Source organism: Pollicipes pollicipes, unplaced genomic scaffold, assembly GCF_011947565.3.
Source record: "Pollicipes pollicipes isolate AB1234 unplaced genomic scaffold, Ppol_2.1 Scaffold_1600;HRSCAF=1878_pilon_pilon_pilon, whole genome shotgun sequence".
Lineage (NCBI taxonomy): Eukaryota > Metazoa > Arthropoda > Thecostraca > Pollicipedomorpha > Pollicipedidae > Pollicipes > Pollicipes pollicipes.
This window is the reverse complement of record NW_023595962.1, coordinates 5,128,475-5,144,038: the sequence shown is the minus strand read 5'-3', so window position 1 is coordinate 5,144,038 and position 15,564 is coordinate 5,128,475. Positions and strand designations below refer to the sequence as shown.

Sequence of the window (15,564 nt, the reverse complement as noted above, 5' to 3'; positions counted from 1 at the left end):
AGGGCAAGTGCCCCATACCGCCTAACGTAGTCGCCAACGCAGGGTCTACCAAATCAAACCTCCGCCTGAGAGTGAATTTTTAATCTGGTAGCGTTTTTTTCTTTATGCTGACGGGCCGCGCTCGATCTGTCGTCAACGCATTTGTAAGCACCAATCACGGCCCAGTATTCGCTCTACGTCATGTTACGTGACCACAAAATCACGTGGCCTGTTACGTCACGCGGCGACTGACGATGATGCCAGGATTTTTGTCAGCCTGTCAGCGTGGGGAGAAAGCGCTACCGAATGAAAAAATCCCTCTGGCTGAGGGGGGAGTTTGATATGGTAGCTCTTGCGTTGGCTAGCGCACTTAAGTGGGATGGAGGCACTTGCCTCCAATTTTGGGGGACATGCGGCGTAAGATAGATAAGGAGGGAATTCAAATGTCAAGAGTAGCCATGAAAAGGTTACAGTGGTTGGTGTGGTGTGCGGTTGCGTTGTCCAGCAAACTGATTACGTTATAAGCAAACATTTAAAGTGAGAGAAACGAAATTGAGATGGATTGGAAATGGCAAGAGGCACTCAAGATACGGATGGGATAGATGATGGTAATACCGGAACAAAAGTTGCACTTCCAAACACCGCTTTGCACGTAATGCGTCATGGTCAGCAGTAAGCCAAAGTTAGTGTGTGGACTGAAGTAAAAGGTAAAATAAAAATGGAGAGTAAAATTTAAAAACTTTGCTGCCAGCCCACACAGCGAACGCGCTGTCAGCACGCGTGACGTCAGCTTTCCAGCTGACAATCGTGCCTAGGACAGATCAAACGGGGCCAAGCCGACAAAAATTCCTGGCATCATCGTCGGCCGACGCGTGACGTAACAGGTCGTGTGACTTGGGGATCACGTGACGTGACATAGGGAGAATACTGGGACGTAATTGGTGCTGACAAACGTGCTGACGACCGATCGAACGCGGTCGAACGCGGCCAAAATAATGTTGCATTACTGGTTACTTCTTTTCATGACATTGGTGATTACTGCCAACTTGGGATACCAGATTACGGCGTAGATCAACGCGCATAAGACACATTTGGAATTCCATCGGCATCGTGCCGTCAGTAGCACACCGTCAGCGCTCCCGGTAGTCTATTTCAATTGGGTGGGCGAAGGAGAACGGTGGTGCACTAAGCTCAACCAGTTCCGGAATCTAGGCTGGCTTTATTTTATATCTTTGCATCACGAAATCAGGTATGGTTGGCTCCTTGTTTGCCTGCAAAAGTGCAATTCTAGGTGGGGTTATGAAATGACTGCTGCACTTCTCTCAGTCTGGGAACCATGTGATCGTTGCTTTTAAGGGATAGACAGCATTGATGAAATCAGCTTATGAGCAAATTTGCAGTATGGGTGAAATCGTAGTTTTTAGAAGTCTCATTTGAACCTTGTGGGTTGGTAGATGTGCGGGATCAGTACATAATTCACTGACTGCAAAAAATGCCCATAATACTATACAAGTCTGAGATGGCAGTGATATCACGGCAACAAACTTCAATGCATGCACACCACAAGCCTTGCAGTTTTGAGATTGTCCACAATTGACACCCATCCACCAGTGTGTTATTCACCATATATAGTCATAACGTTTCAAAGAATTGATGTTGCTAAGGAAATTTGAAGCAAGTGGGACACACCAAGACTGGTTTTCAAAAAGGAAACAGTTGAAAATTTAGTACAACTTGGCCGAGCTAGACTGTGACACACGTGCCTCAGATTCAGCACACCATCATATTGACATCTCACACAGTGGCTGGATTTTTGCAGGCTAAACACTAAGCAGTGCTTGTTACATGAGCTGCGATCTCATTCAATCTTGAAATGCAAATTCAGTGGCAAAGTTTTGCAGCAAATGCCCTTTCAGATTGAAAAGAGGGAATGAATCATACACCGTGCTAGCCTGGCACTAGCATGACATTCAGCATATAGACATCACTTATTTCACAGGCTTTTAGGAATTAAGGTGATAATTGAAAATCTAAAAATATTCCCCGTATGTTGCTGTTAGTAAGTAGACTTATGATCCAAATAACATGAATTACTTGAATCATTGAACAGAATGAACCGATGGACGCTATTTTGGAATGTTTGTTAGAGACAGATAATGCCGGTAGCCGAAAACGTTGAGTCAGTTCATGCCTTTCTCCGGCCCCATTGGCAACTCAGCGTGGACATGTTTGAATGCGGTTTGTTCATGTATCACTTGGACCGTCTTGTAGAAGTTTCTTGAGGAAGTCTGCTGGGAAAGGTGGTTTTCCGCCATTATCAGGTTCGCTAGTGAGACGAAGCGAAGACCATAACTCGTGTCACGTGACGTCATGAGGAGCAGGTAAAACGCGGCTCATCTTTTACTTCATTTTTTCAAGTGGCACCACCATAATAATGTAAACCACGAGTACGTAGGTAGATGCACGTACACCGTAACAGCCTCCCCGAACGTCGCGAGCAGCGGGAAAACACAGCCGAAAAACGTGTCCCGCGGAAAGTTTTCAACTGATGACTGATTCGTCCGTCCCAGTGGCGCCATCAGTAGGATCCAGGACCCGTGTTATTACGAATACCTGCTTAGTTTCTAATGTTGTCATCATAAGTAGTTTGTGAATCCATGTGATGTGAGAAGTAAAAAAAGTCCAATCTCCACATGTCTACCAGTGACGTCATGGGCAACACAAAACTTGTCATTGGGGCGATTTACTCGGCCTGGCAGCAACGTTTCGTCAGCTGATTAGCCGATCCTCATTACACACCTGAGCCGGCGCCCTTCCCTCCGCAAAACATTGTCGGGCGAAAGGTAAAGAACACCTAGCTGAGGATATAAGGCACTTCAAACGTCTACTCCACCGCGCCAAATGAAATGTCGCGGGTGCTGCGCGACCGTCATATCTGATCCATTCACTAATTAATGTGCTGCCAAGATAATACAAATAGTGGCGCAAAAAACTCACAGCAGCTCGCTGGCTGCTGCCATTTCCCTATCGTTTTTATCGTTCTAGCAACAGCCGCGGGCAAGGGCGCCCTGAGTTCATTTGGTGTTTGCTTCGTATAAGATTATTCGTAAGCCGCCCCTTTCACAAAAGTTGATGCGACGCAGATGCCAGAGCATCGCACGTTTAAAAGCCGATTCTAAAAGCAGGTACTTTTAGCTTTGGCGTTGACTGAAACGTTGACTGAAACGTTTGGTCAACGCCACTGGCGTGGCGTTGACCGAAAGGAGTTTACTCCTCTTTCTTTCGTCACCGTCCCCTTCCCCGTCCTCTACGGCGTCCCTGGGTTTCACTGGAAATTGTTTTGGCCTCCACCGCAACTCAAAACAAGCTAATGGTGCAATGCTGCAAAGCAAGTGAGGGAGGAGCCGTGCTCCAGGTCGACAAGCCCACGGTACCGTCGAAGGTCACGCTGTTTTTCTGTGGCCGTGCATAAATAAGGGCCGTCCCACCTCATGCATGCAGGTTTTTATGAAGCATAACACGTGGGTGGGGGATAAACAGTGATAAACAAAGATGTCGGTGATGTCAAAATTGCAGACGGGCTCGCTGATTTTGGAGTGACAGATGTCCGCCGCATTAAGGTGCGCAGGGACGCCGATCTTGCTCCCACAAACAACATCGTACTCACTTTTAACCCCCTGACTTACCATCTGAGACCAGGGTGTTTCATGTTAAGGTAAAGATACGCCTTTTGCTCCAAACACGATGAAATGTTTCAAGTGCCAGATGTTCGGTCACACAAAATATTCGTGTCGCAACCAGCCAGCCTGTGGCAATTGTGTCTCGCGGGAGCACGCGCGCGGCTGCGAACAGGCCGTGGTGCGTGACCTGTGGCAACCAACAGGCTCCGCACATGACCGTACATGCCCACAACTTCTTCATGACCGTACAAAGACAGCTTTTGACCGCAGATGCCCAACCTATGCTGGAGAGAAGGAAATTGCAGCCCTGAAAGCTACAAAGAACGCATCTTTTCGTGCAGCGAGAGACTTACATAAAGTAAGTCACCCAAAACTACCATACGCCACAGCACTTGAGGCTTCTGTCACGCGTCAAGCTTCGTTGAATCAGATGACCGCAGCACACCTGATCCAATCCCGTTTGGTGTCGCGGTCTTGCCGGTGTCTCATACGCCAGCCATCAAATTGGCCACGTTGTCCTGCCTGTCTCGTCGACAGCCCGCGCCCCCTCCGAGGCGCGGGCTAAGCCGCCAGCCGCTGCATGACCGCCCCAGCCCCCACGATCGTGAGACGGCGAGTGGACCGTAATCCGCTCAGACCGGGCCTCCCGTGTTCCCCGCAAATGACGACGCGGGCACGGGTTCCAAAGCCGACTCTACCTCAAGAGGTTCAGTGCCGACATTGAATGAGGCACTGGGAAGGGTACTGGACAATGTGGAGCGTCATAAGGCTAAATGCGTGCTCGGAAGGCCAGGCGCGCCCGCCTGTTCGGGCAGAAGGTCAACGCAGCCAGCCGGCTGTCGGGTGCGATCGTGGGCCTGCTTCTACGGGGAGGAAGTCCCACCTCCCAGACGACGGATGGAGGCTCCCCCCAGCGATGGGTCCCCGCTCCCTCCGCTGCCACCCAGGGTCATCGCTTTCTAATCGGTATCCCTGTGCAGAACGCGACGCCGCAAGAAGCGCGGAGCGGTTGGATCCGTCTCATCAGACGGCGGTAGCCCTGGGCTCCGACCAAGGATCCGCTCAGGCTCGGATGGGTCAGACCCATTAGGCGGACTGAGTTCGTCGACGGCTGCAGGCTAGTTTTCACATATGGTGATCGTTATATTTTAACGTTGCCTTAACCGTTAATGCGCCGCTCTGCAGACGCTTTCAATAGTGGAACGACAGGACGGAAGTCATGCTCCATTTTTACTTCCGTGGCACATGTTTTACAATGAAACTGTAGGGGCACCTGAGCTAATACACATGACCTTCGTGTTCTCGTGAACCAGCGGCTTCCTGTGACAATCTATCTTCAAGAAACGAAACTTCAGCCGGACGCTCAATGCACAATGAAAGGCTACTCGGTGTGCCGCAAATATGGGTCACTGAACGCAGTTGCGTGCCGCTGTGCTCATTTAGCTATTCAACACAGTGTGTCAGTCCATCAGTTGGTGCTCCACACCCCTCTCCACGCCTCAGCAACTCCGGTCCGTTTTAACCACAGGCCTGTCACGGTGTGTCCATTGTAAATGTCGCCTGGCAGTGCTTTTCCCCTGGTTGAGCTTAGCCGTTTGGTGTTTGGACTACTCCCGCCTTTAATTATTTTAGACGACTTTAACGCGCGCCGCACAGTATGGGGCTGCGCTCACAATAACTCTCGTGGACGGCTCTGTGAACAGTTTGTACAGCATAAGTCGCCGTGTCTCTTAAACAACAAAACTCGGGTGCATGTAATGCTGCCTTCTGGTCAAGCTTCTGGTATTATCTTGAGCCTTACGAGCCCACAGCTTACGCGGCGTAGATCATGGGCGGTTGGCAACGATCCCATCGGTTGTGGCATTTCCCAGTGTGGCTTAGCTTCCAGGATGCATCTATTCTTGGGCCGCTGTCGCAGATATGAGATCTAACATCAGTCGACTGGTTTGAACACCGAGTTAACGCTCTGCTACCAGCTGACCCACTGACGGAGCCTGTAGCTGCTAACATCCCCACGTCTCTGCTCCTGAGTGTCGCCAATCACCGCACTCCAAAAACCACCGGACCACATCGTCGCACCCCAGCTTCATGGTGGACTGAGGGATATCGTACTGCCATTGCGCATGCCGACGTACCTTTGAGCGCGTTCGATCGTAGCAGTGCTGCGGTCAACCGGATTGCCTTCCGGAAAGCGAGAGCGGCAGCGAGACGCACCACTCGGAATACGAAACGTGTTTCCTGGAGAGAATGCGTCGGTAAAGTTGACCGGCTCGCCCCGACATCAGAGTTGGGGTCACAGGTCAAACGCCTGTCAGGCCGGTTTTCTTCCACCTCGCTGACAATGGTGTGTGTGGATGGTCAAGATGGCGACGTCAGACTGGTTTTCTTCCGCTCCGCGGACAATGCCGCACGTGCATGGTCAAGATGCCGTGCACCCCGAAGATGCAGCCGATGCCACCGCTGAGGATTTGGCGGAACGCTGCCGAGCTGGGACCAACAATCTGCGGTTTTTGCGCCACGAAGCTCACTCTGAGACGATGTAAATTCCGCCGCGTCCGAAGAGCTCAGCTGCAATCTGCCATTCCCCATGAATGACCTTGAGGCGGCTATTGCTACTCAACGGAGCGTGTCAGAAAGCCCAGATAGCATTCACAACGAAATGCTTACTGGTCACGGATCTCGCAGGTGAGCCGCATCTCGCAAAAACTCCCCGGTCGACAGGCGGTTCCAAAACGGCCACGGCCGTTGGTTTCGCATTTGTTTGTAGCCACGACACGCGATCATTTACGTCGCCAGTCCGTGTGTCCTTTTATATGGCGGAGCTTGTAGCCATCATTAAGACGCTTTGTGGTCGAAAAGGTGCTGTTCGAAGAGAGTCTGCACGTGATTTTATCGAACTCACTGAGCAGTCTTTTGGCATTGACATTTGTATGCGGTAGATCTGCTTAGTGCCCATAAATAAGATATAACATACTTATTGGTCGGAAAAACCAGGGGAGTGGAGAAATAGATTGGTTGATATTTCGGCAACATGCCTTTATTGAAACAAGAGCGGAAGTGAATTAAGAATTACCTGCAAATGATCTTCTTCGATTCTCAGAGTTTTTTAAAGCAGCAAGTCAAGGTTTTTACAGGACACCTACCTTTCAGGGGTTACAATAAGAGCGATTGCCATCCATTACCACGATACAGTGCACATCTGAGAACTAGGATACACGAAAATACGTGTACATGCAAATGAATTTAAGCCAACAGGCACCACGCATCACACTTCATCCAAACATGCAAGCGATTTGAAGTGAATAGGCATCACACATCGCGCACCAATTATATGTGCAAGCGATTTCAATTGATCGGATTGCATAATCGGCCATGATGAGCCATGTACGTCAAGATTTGGTCGTCTACTTTTTATAAGAGCAGATCCACTTATTTTCCTGTCTAGGTGGTCCTGTGCTCTGTAGATGACTTTGAGCTCTAAAAGGGGCATATGGTCCATACCTCCGTCAATTTTAGCCCGAGCGTGTTTTTCCAAAAATTGGTCACCGAAAATGGTGTTCCATGTTTTATTTTTAGAGTCTCGCAGGTGTTCATTATGTCTCAAACGAATAGGGAGCATGGACTCCCCGTCATAGAATATGCCCCTGCCATGTTTTTCACATAGTTTACACTTGTTATCGTAAATCACGTTTTTTAAAGTGCAAACCCCTCGAAACCCAGACTTGCATAAATGAAAATTATTGCTACCCGAAAACTTTGGCTTCGAGATGGAAGATTTCACCAGATGCTTTTTTAGCTTACTGTCGTTCTTCCAAGCTGTGCGTACTCACAGTTTTGATTTTTTACGATGTGTTTATTTTTCCAAAGCAAATGCTCATCTATGCAAGGTAGCGTTAAGAATCCGTCATCCGATAGGACGTGTTCCCGCCTCCCACCACCCATCTCTCCACGCGCTCTATACGTTTTTGTTTCTTCCAACATTGTACCTAAAAGTCACGGAGAATATCCATTGCGAAACAGCAAAGTCCATATTTTGTTTATGCTCTTTCTTTACTTTTCACTACCTGATGAGTTGTTTAGAGCCCTATGGAATGTGCTACGAATTATGTTGTGCTTAGTGGATGTTGGATACGCAGACTCGCAGTGCAGAATTATACCAGAGTTGGTTGGCTTGATAAAGAGCTCCCCTTCTAACGTTGCGCAGTTGTTCCTCCTTTCCACCGTTACTGACGTATTCAGATATGGGACCCACTTTCCGCCCCCATATGCTCCATCGTAAAAGCTAGAGTTGGATGCTGGTTGTTCATGAACTCTAAAAACTCTTCAAGAGCACGCTGTCCGTGCGTCCATACCCCAGCATAATCATCGATGTATCTAGCTAAGACAGTTGGTTTTAATGGGCTGGCGGTCAGGGCGTTCGTTTCCAACTGGGTGATGCTGGCCATTGTTCAGGAGAAGGGGCTTCTGTCGGCCATCGATGGGAGAAAAGTGCGCAACGTGCAGGTTAGTATGGTCATGTGGCACGTACATGCACTCACGCACACGATATACAACATCTGTGCAAGCTATTAAGTTATTGCATATTTTAGCAATAGTTTGATAGCTTGCACAGATGTTGATAGGTACAAAACTTAAGCAGGTTGATGGTCTCGTGTTGTTCCACCAACTGTGGTCATCTAGACTCAATGGTACCATTTGGAAGGGATGTGCTAACATCTTGGAATGATATTATGATGTGGCATGTACATTAGTATGTGCTGCTTGCAAGACAAGGTTACGTCATGCAGGGTAGTTTTGGCATCCTGATGTGCATTTAAACATAGTGTGCATTGCTCTTATTGTGGTAGGCTCCTTATAGTCATAGTAATGTAGTGAAAATGATCAAAGAACACCTTCATTGATTTGTATTCAGGACTGCAGCTAAGCTGTATTAGTCCAAATTCATTTGGGTCATGTGAGTTGGCTCCAGGATGGGGAAACAACTGTTTCATCAGTTTTGAAATGCATCCTGGAGTCTTTTAACAATATCCTTGGTTGACAATAGCCATGAGTCATATATACAAAGCATACCTGCACTGGGGGCAAGCCAGTCTGTTGAAAAAATTCATCAGCGTTATCAATCATTTCTGTAAGCTTGTTGAAACTGGCTTACACAAATCAAGTGATAAGCAATATGCATTGTCTTGTATCTTGCACCCCTTGTCCTGTATCTTGCACCTTTTGGCTCAGTCGCTGGTGGTGCCTGTCAGAGTCTGCTCCATTTCTTGATCACTTTGCTGCTAAAGCTGTGATGTCTTGAAACTTGCAATGTCTGTGTTTAAACTAATTTTAGGGGATGGCTGCTTACTGGTCTTTCTTTGAGCTGTTCCATACAGAATTTGATGTGCTGTGATCATATCACCCCTCATTTTCTCGTAGTTCAGGGATGGGTGCTTTAGCTTCATTGACTTTTCTTTGTAATGTAGATGACTGATATTTTGGATAAGTCAAGTAGTTTTTCTCTACACTCATCAGCTCCTGGTCTTCTATCTATGGTCTTCTATATAATGAGCAACTATCACTGTGACAAGTGAAATTAAGCACATCATTGGCAACTGTGCCTTGGGATTGCAGAGGTATCTTGCCATATACATGGCTTGCATGATATAACATTGGGCCTGCATGGTTAGTTTTGAATGCTGAGCTAAAGGAAGTTTACAGGAGTAATGCGCATGACCCATGCCATCTACCTGTGCATCTACCCATCTACCTTCACTCTGAAGGTCAAATGGAAGTCATGGTTAGGAGGATAGCCAAACAAAGAAAAATATTATTTTGTTAAGTGAGGCTCTATTCACATAGGCTCAGCATGCATCAAACCTCTCAATGTCGAATGAAGTGAGCAAAAATTTCAACTGACCCTTTGCTGATTGTCACTTGGCCTTTCACAGGCTGTGATAGGCCATGTCATAGGCCATGCCTTTCATGCAAGGTGTAAGATGTGCAAAGTGTAAGAGCATAGCCAAAAGTGCTGAAGGTGAATGATAACCCAACAGATAAGCAAAAGACTGAACACAGTCAGGCATATTTATGCTAGCCACATTGGATGTACTGTCCTTTTTCAGGTATTCCAATGCATATCTGAGTCCCTGGTGGAGAAGGGCTACGACCGTCCGTCTGAAATGTGGAGAAACAAGCTGAAGGCCATAAGAAATAAGTACAATAACTTTAAGACGGGGCAGGGTCGGTCCGTGGCTAGAGTACAAGACCTTGCCAACAAAGACATCCTCCAGGAGCTCCTGGGAGGACGACCAGCGGCCAACGTGGCCGCAGCGGCAGTGGAGTTGGCGTTCGGGCACGTGGAGGACGCATCGGACGGCGAGATAATCAGAGCACGCGCGCCCTTATATTCGTGTGATGTTCTTACCCCGCACGCTAACGTGTCACGCTGGTTGGGGCCACCCTTGAAGCCCTTGAATGTCTCAACATCAAGTGCCACCGGGGAGAGCGGGGCCTATCTCCAGGAGGTCATGATATTCAGCAACCCAATGACCCGTTTTCCGCGAACCGTGTTGAGCGCGCCTGATGGGTGAACCCCTTGGCGCATGCGCACTACCTGACTGCGACATTTTGGGCGTATGGTGGCCACCGCGGCTGAGTTTCCATAAATTAGCCGTTTCCTGCGGTTAGTTTCGGACGGATAGTGTTTTGCCAAACCAGGTGGGCAGAAGATCAGGTGTTTTCTTATCCGGTTTGTAATATTTGCAATCAACTCCATCTTATGCCATTTATATACCTTTTGTGTTGCACTGTGATTTCAGGAGACCCAGTTGTCATCTTCCGTGGCCAAGGGATCGCGCCCCTCCTCAACACCGACGACACGTCGACCATCGCCGAAGACGTGCCGTTTCTGGGGGAGTGTGACGCTGATGCCATCATCTCAGAAGTGATTAGCCGATCCGCGTCACTGGAGTCGCTCCCAACTGCCTTCGTCCCATTGTCGCCTCGGAGTTCATCCACTGCACCCAGTTCCCGCTCTTCCATATCTCTGCCCCCATCACACTCCGGCATTTCCACATCCCAGGCTTCCATCTCACCGCGGCCCGTCCACACCACATCCCGGCTCGTCCACGGCCCACCCCGATCAACTAACACCTCAGCCCACGCCCCAGCCTGGCCCATCAACGTCTCATCCCGGTCCATCCACACCTCGCCCCGGCCCATCCACGTCTCGTCCTAGCCCATCCATGTTTCGCCCGGCCCATCCGCGCCTCATCCCGGCCCATCCGCACCTCATCCCGGCCCATCCGCACCTCATCCCGGCCCATCCGCGCCTCATCCCGGCCCACCCGCACCTCGTCCCAGCTCTCAGCCCGTGCCTCATGATCCGGCTCCTTCATCATCCTCATCATCTGGCTCTGGTCGCTCCTCTGAGCCAACGGACATCCAGCCCCGCCAGCGCCACCCGACAAGACTTCAAACGCCTGTCAGCCCCTCTAGCCTGTTGGGCGGCGACGATGGTTTGAGTGGCACCCCCGGGCCGCTCAACAGCGTCAGGCCCGTCGCCGAGCCGCGTACTCCCACCGTGACAGGATGGTGGCCTCCTTGGAAGCATTAGAACGGGGCGAAGAGCAGGCCGCAAGGAGGGAGGAGGCACGTGACGTCAGGGAGGACACTTTTAAGGAGGCCCTGCTTGAGGGGATGCGGGTAGGCCGGACATTGCTGAGAGAGGCCGTATGTGCCATGCAGGCTATCGCCGCCACTTTCCGCCGGCCAGAGCACGAGCGCCGCCGTGGCCGATCGCGCTCCTGCTCGCCACGCTGAGGCGTCATTTCGGTACAACCGCCAGGTATCGGGCGAAGCGTAGGACGGTTACAGCGGTCCTTGCTTCCGAAAGTGCCACGCGGGAATATACTTTGTTTAATTACATGTTTACAGGCTGGTCAACATGCAACGTCGAGCTAAGTGTCGCGTTGGGGGCTGCCATCGCAGCCGCGCCAGAACGGCCAACAACCAACGGAGTTCTTCGAAGCCACGAGAAACGTCGCCAGCATAAGCCGCTCTGGTACAAAAAAGGCGGGTCAAGACAGCCTAGCGCAAATCGCTCCTAAAGCGGCATATTACACTTATCGACTGACAAGGCGCAAGCTTGACTGTCTCAACGGGTAGCTCCTGGCCAGGTATGACCTGATAGCATCCCTCGCATCCTTTGCCCTGGCCTCGTAGCACGCCATATGGTATCGCCCGCTGGGCTGGGGATACTGGCGGGCTATTGCAATCGTGTGAAGCCAAGCTTCGTGGGAAGCCTCCCGCTGCGACTGCAACAATTGTGCAGGATGCAACACGCTGTCACAGCCAGCGGCACGTGCAAAAAGTCCATATCAATTCGTTTCTGCAGCTTGCGCCACCCCTTCAGTCGCCCGAAAGCGCACTCGATTACCATGCGACCAGCACTATGGTACACATTAAAAGACTCCTCCTCAGCTTCCAAACGCTGCTGATTGGCCGTTAACCCTCGGAACCTGGCAGATGCGAGGGCCTGAGCATAAGGCTCCATCAGCCACGGCTGCAGCGGGTATGCCGGATCGCCGAGAAGACTAAGCTGTGCCGGCACGCCTTTAATCAGTCTCGGTTCCTGAAAAGGATACGATTGTATTTGTTGATGAGTTTGGACTGGCGTGCACGCAACTGGCCGCTCAAGCCTCGAAAAGTACACTGGCAACTCTCAAAATACAAAATACATGTACACCAAAACGGAAACTCGCAGTGCATTATAATCGCAATGAAGGAAGTGCGTTTGCGACACAACACGTTTTCCTCACTACCTTCGATTCAAAGGCAGATAGTCGCTGAAATCTGCAGAACCGTGTTGAGACGTTCTGACCTTTGGCAGCCGCTCGCACTACCGGTACAGGGCGGTTATAGCCAGCACACTCGCGTCGTGCCAGCCGCCGCAAGACCCACAGTTCACGCTACGGAACGTGGAAAAGAGTGCTTTAAACTAGGTATTTCCCTGCATGGCTTCACAAAACAGGCGGCACACTACGTGCGTGAAGCACGGTTATTTTTGCGCACCATTGTGGTGAAAACTGACGGGGGCGAATGTCGCCGCAGTAAGACGATGGCGCCGTAGCTATAGAACCTTCCGTATCTATTGTTCATTTCACGTTCGCCAGCACTTGATCTACGCGATCTGCGCAGTCATCAGGTCCGTGTACCACAGGATAGCAATATGCCTTCCAGGGAACGAACGAATGACTGGTTGTTAGCGGGCAATTTATGCCAGGCTGCTGAGCATGGCCATTGCAGCGACTTATACTCACAGGTACCGGTCACCGCACACGGCTTGCAACTGCACAGAAGGCCAGCCCTTGCGGTTGACGTAATCCCGGTGGCCGTCACTGGGAGCGGTAACAGGAATATGTGTGCCGTCTACTGCCCCACACGCTCGCGGAAAGCACCACTTCTCCTCACAGCGTTGGGCTATGTCAATGGCTCCGGTGGCGGGCGGCATCTGGATGTAATCCCGCATGCCTTCTACCACCGCATTGCAAAATCCTAAGAGATGTTTGCGCACCTAACATAATGAGGATTAATTAATCTACGGTTTTCCACAGCAATGGCACGGAAACAACGGATACGAGCACAGGATAATACCGAAATACAAAAACAATGCATCTTGCTTTGCCCATAGCATCTTGTTGCACCAGATATTCGGGAAAAGGGTTTGTAATAGGGCGGGAAAAAAGCATAAAGAGAGGGGGAGGAGAGTTTTTGATAGCGAAGCGTTACACCCAGATGTGGTTGTAAATCATGCGTAACTGTTTCAGTGAACAATCGAGCATTACAGCTTTGTGGAGGATGCTCCTATCAATGTTATATAAGAATGCTGGTAAATTACCATAAAGAGATAATGAGTCTGCTTGTACACCATGAATTCCTTGCCATTGACTTCTGTGAGCCGAACTGATTCGCAGTTACCCGGTACTCCATGCTGCTCGCTAGGTTATACAGAGCCATTGCTACCCTTTCTTCCAAAGGTATGGGCTCCCGCGCTGTAGTTGGCTGAGGTTCCATCCTATGGCGCACGAGCTCGACCAGCTTCATAAAGGAGCCTTCGGTCATGCGAAAGTTCTTGTGCCACCGATCATGATCCCGTGCCTGCAAGCAATGTAAAATATGGTTATGCATTAGACTAATGTATGGGCTTTATAGCAAAGCTTGCCGAGGCTTCAACAAGCACTCAACCAATGCTAGCAAGCCATGTGTCAAGGGCTTTGGCTACTGGAAAAGGTGGAGTGACCTCCAGCATTGGACAAATGCATATCATGAATGCTTCTTGCTCACAGCCAAGTTTTACATAGGAGGAGGCAAAGGCTTTGTAAAGGATTATATGGAAAGCATAGAATGACACCATGCTTGCAAAAACTTTGATGAGTTGGTTTTATGGCAAGAAAAGCCATCCATTAGTCATAATAAGAGGGACAAAGGTTTCCAAGTAGGATGCAGAGCACTTCAGAGAACACGTCTGGAACAAAGCTATAACACTACAGCACAAATTAAATCTGAAGAAAACATTCAAATATTTTATTCATAACAGCACAAATACCTAGCCACCATCATAATGCCCTTGATCCAAAAATGTTGCATAGTAAAATACATTTCCTTAACTCCATATTTTTCATGCTCAGGCTGAACAGCAACCATTCTGGCAATTTGGGGTTGACCATAGTTATCGTGACACACAAGTGTCAACAAAATACATAACTGAGCTCACTGGACTTCAAATACATCAAATAAACAGAGCAATTAAATTAATATTTTGTTTGATAGGCATACAATTTTGATTGGACTTCCCATGAGTATAAAGCACCCTTTTTTGAGCATGGGATTGCAGCTCTGGATCACAACATTATGTCACCTAACAAAATTATCTGCCTCCACAACGCTGTTTATAGCTTTATGTGTAGCTTAACTGTTAATGCAGGGTGCAACCACAACCAAGAAGGTGAGGAAGTTAGCACTGGTCCACAATGCAGCATAATGTGTATGAATGAAGCAGCATGCATGATCGCAAGGTCACAAAGAAGGAGACATTCCGTCACTCAGACAATAAAACTTAACTATAGACAGCACTCAGAAAAAACACACCACCCTGCACCACTTCTTGATGGAGACACGGCTTGCGGACTCGGGGCAGTCTCCACCTTCTTCCTCCATGCAGAGTCTGTCTTTGAACTCGGTGCAGCTCCGGCACGCGGCTGACGATATGGCGTCTTCTTCTCCTTAACTGAGTTATGGTACGAGACCCTCTGCCACCTCCGCTCATCCCATTAACGGCATGAACACCCTTTTGACACTGCAACATATGTTTGGCACACAACCATACCAAAAGTACGGCTTGAGCCAAGTACAATTCCGCCATTCCATCGATCTCCGTTTAATTACCGCCCACCACCTGCAATCTAGGCGCGAAATGCTCGCTTTCAGTTGTGGTCCAGTACGCCATTTTCGTCGCACTTGCGCCAGAAATGCAAAAATAACGCCAAAAGATCGCGAATTTCCATGGTAACGCGCTAAGCGCTAATCGCAAATTTACGATAGATTTTGCGATTTGCTCACGTAAACGTGTCGAATTATCGTCACTTTCGCGAACGATTCGAATCGTAAATTTACGGTTATGGTTCACCGACCCATGTAAACTGGGTAATTGACTGGTACATTGTCATATAATTTAACAACATCTGCACTGAAGAACATGCTGCCCTCTGGTAACCCTTCTGCCAGCGAATGGTTAGAAATCTTTTTAAAAAGTTTCTGGTGTTCCACAGATGAGTGGGAACAAACCTCTAGAGATGGTTAAGTATTTTCTCTAAAAGACAGAAAGTGTTTTCTGTATGACCGCTGCCCGCAGATATGACAGGTC

General features: G+C 49.2%; 1 protein-coding gene across 1 annotated transcript in view; it reads left to right on the top strand.

The window, feature by feature from the left end:
- Nucleotides 1-4,243, top strand: part of LOC119093035 (uncharacterized) — a 20,475-nt gene extending 16,232 nt beyond the window's left edge. Inside the window, exon 6 of the mRNA XM_037215931.1 lies at nt 4,197-4,243. Within this exon, the coding sequence (XP_037071826.1) occupies nt 4,197-4,243 (47 nt within the window). The remainder of the gene's footprint in view (nt 1-4,196) is intronic.
- Nucleotides 4,244-15,564: the final 11,321 nt, after the last annotated feature.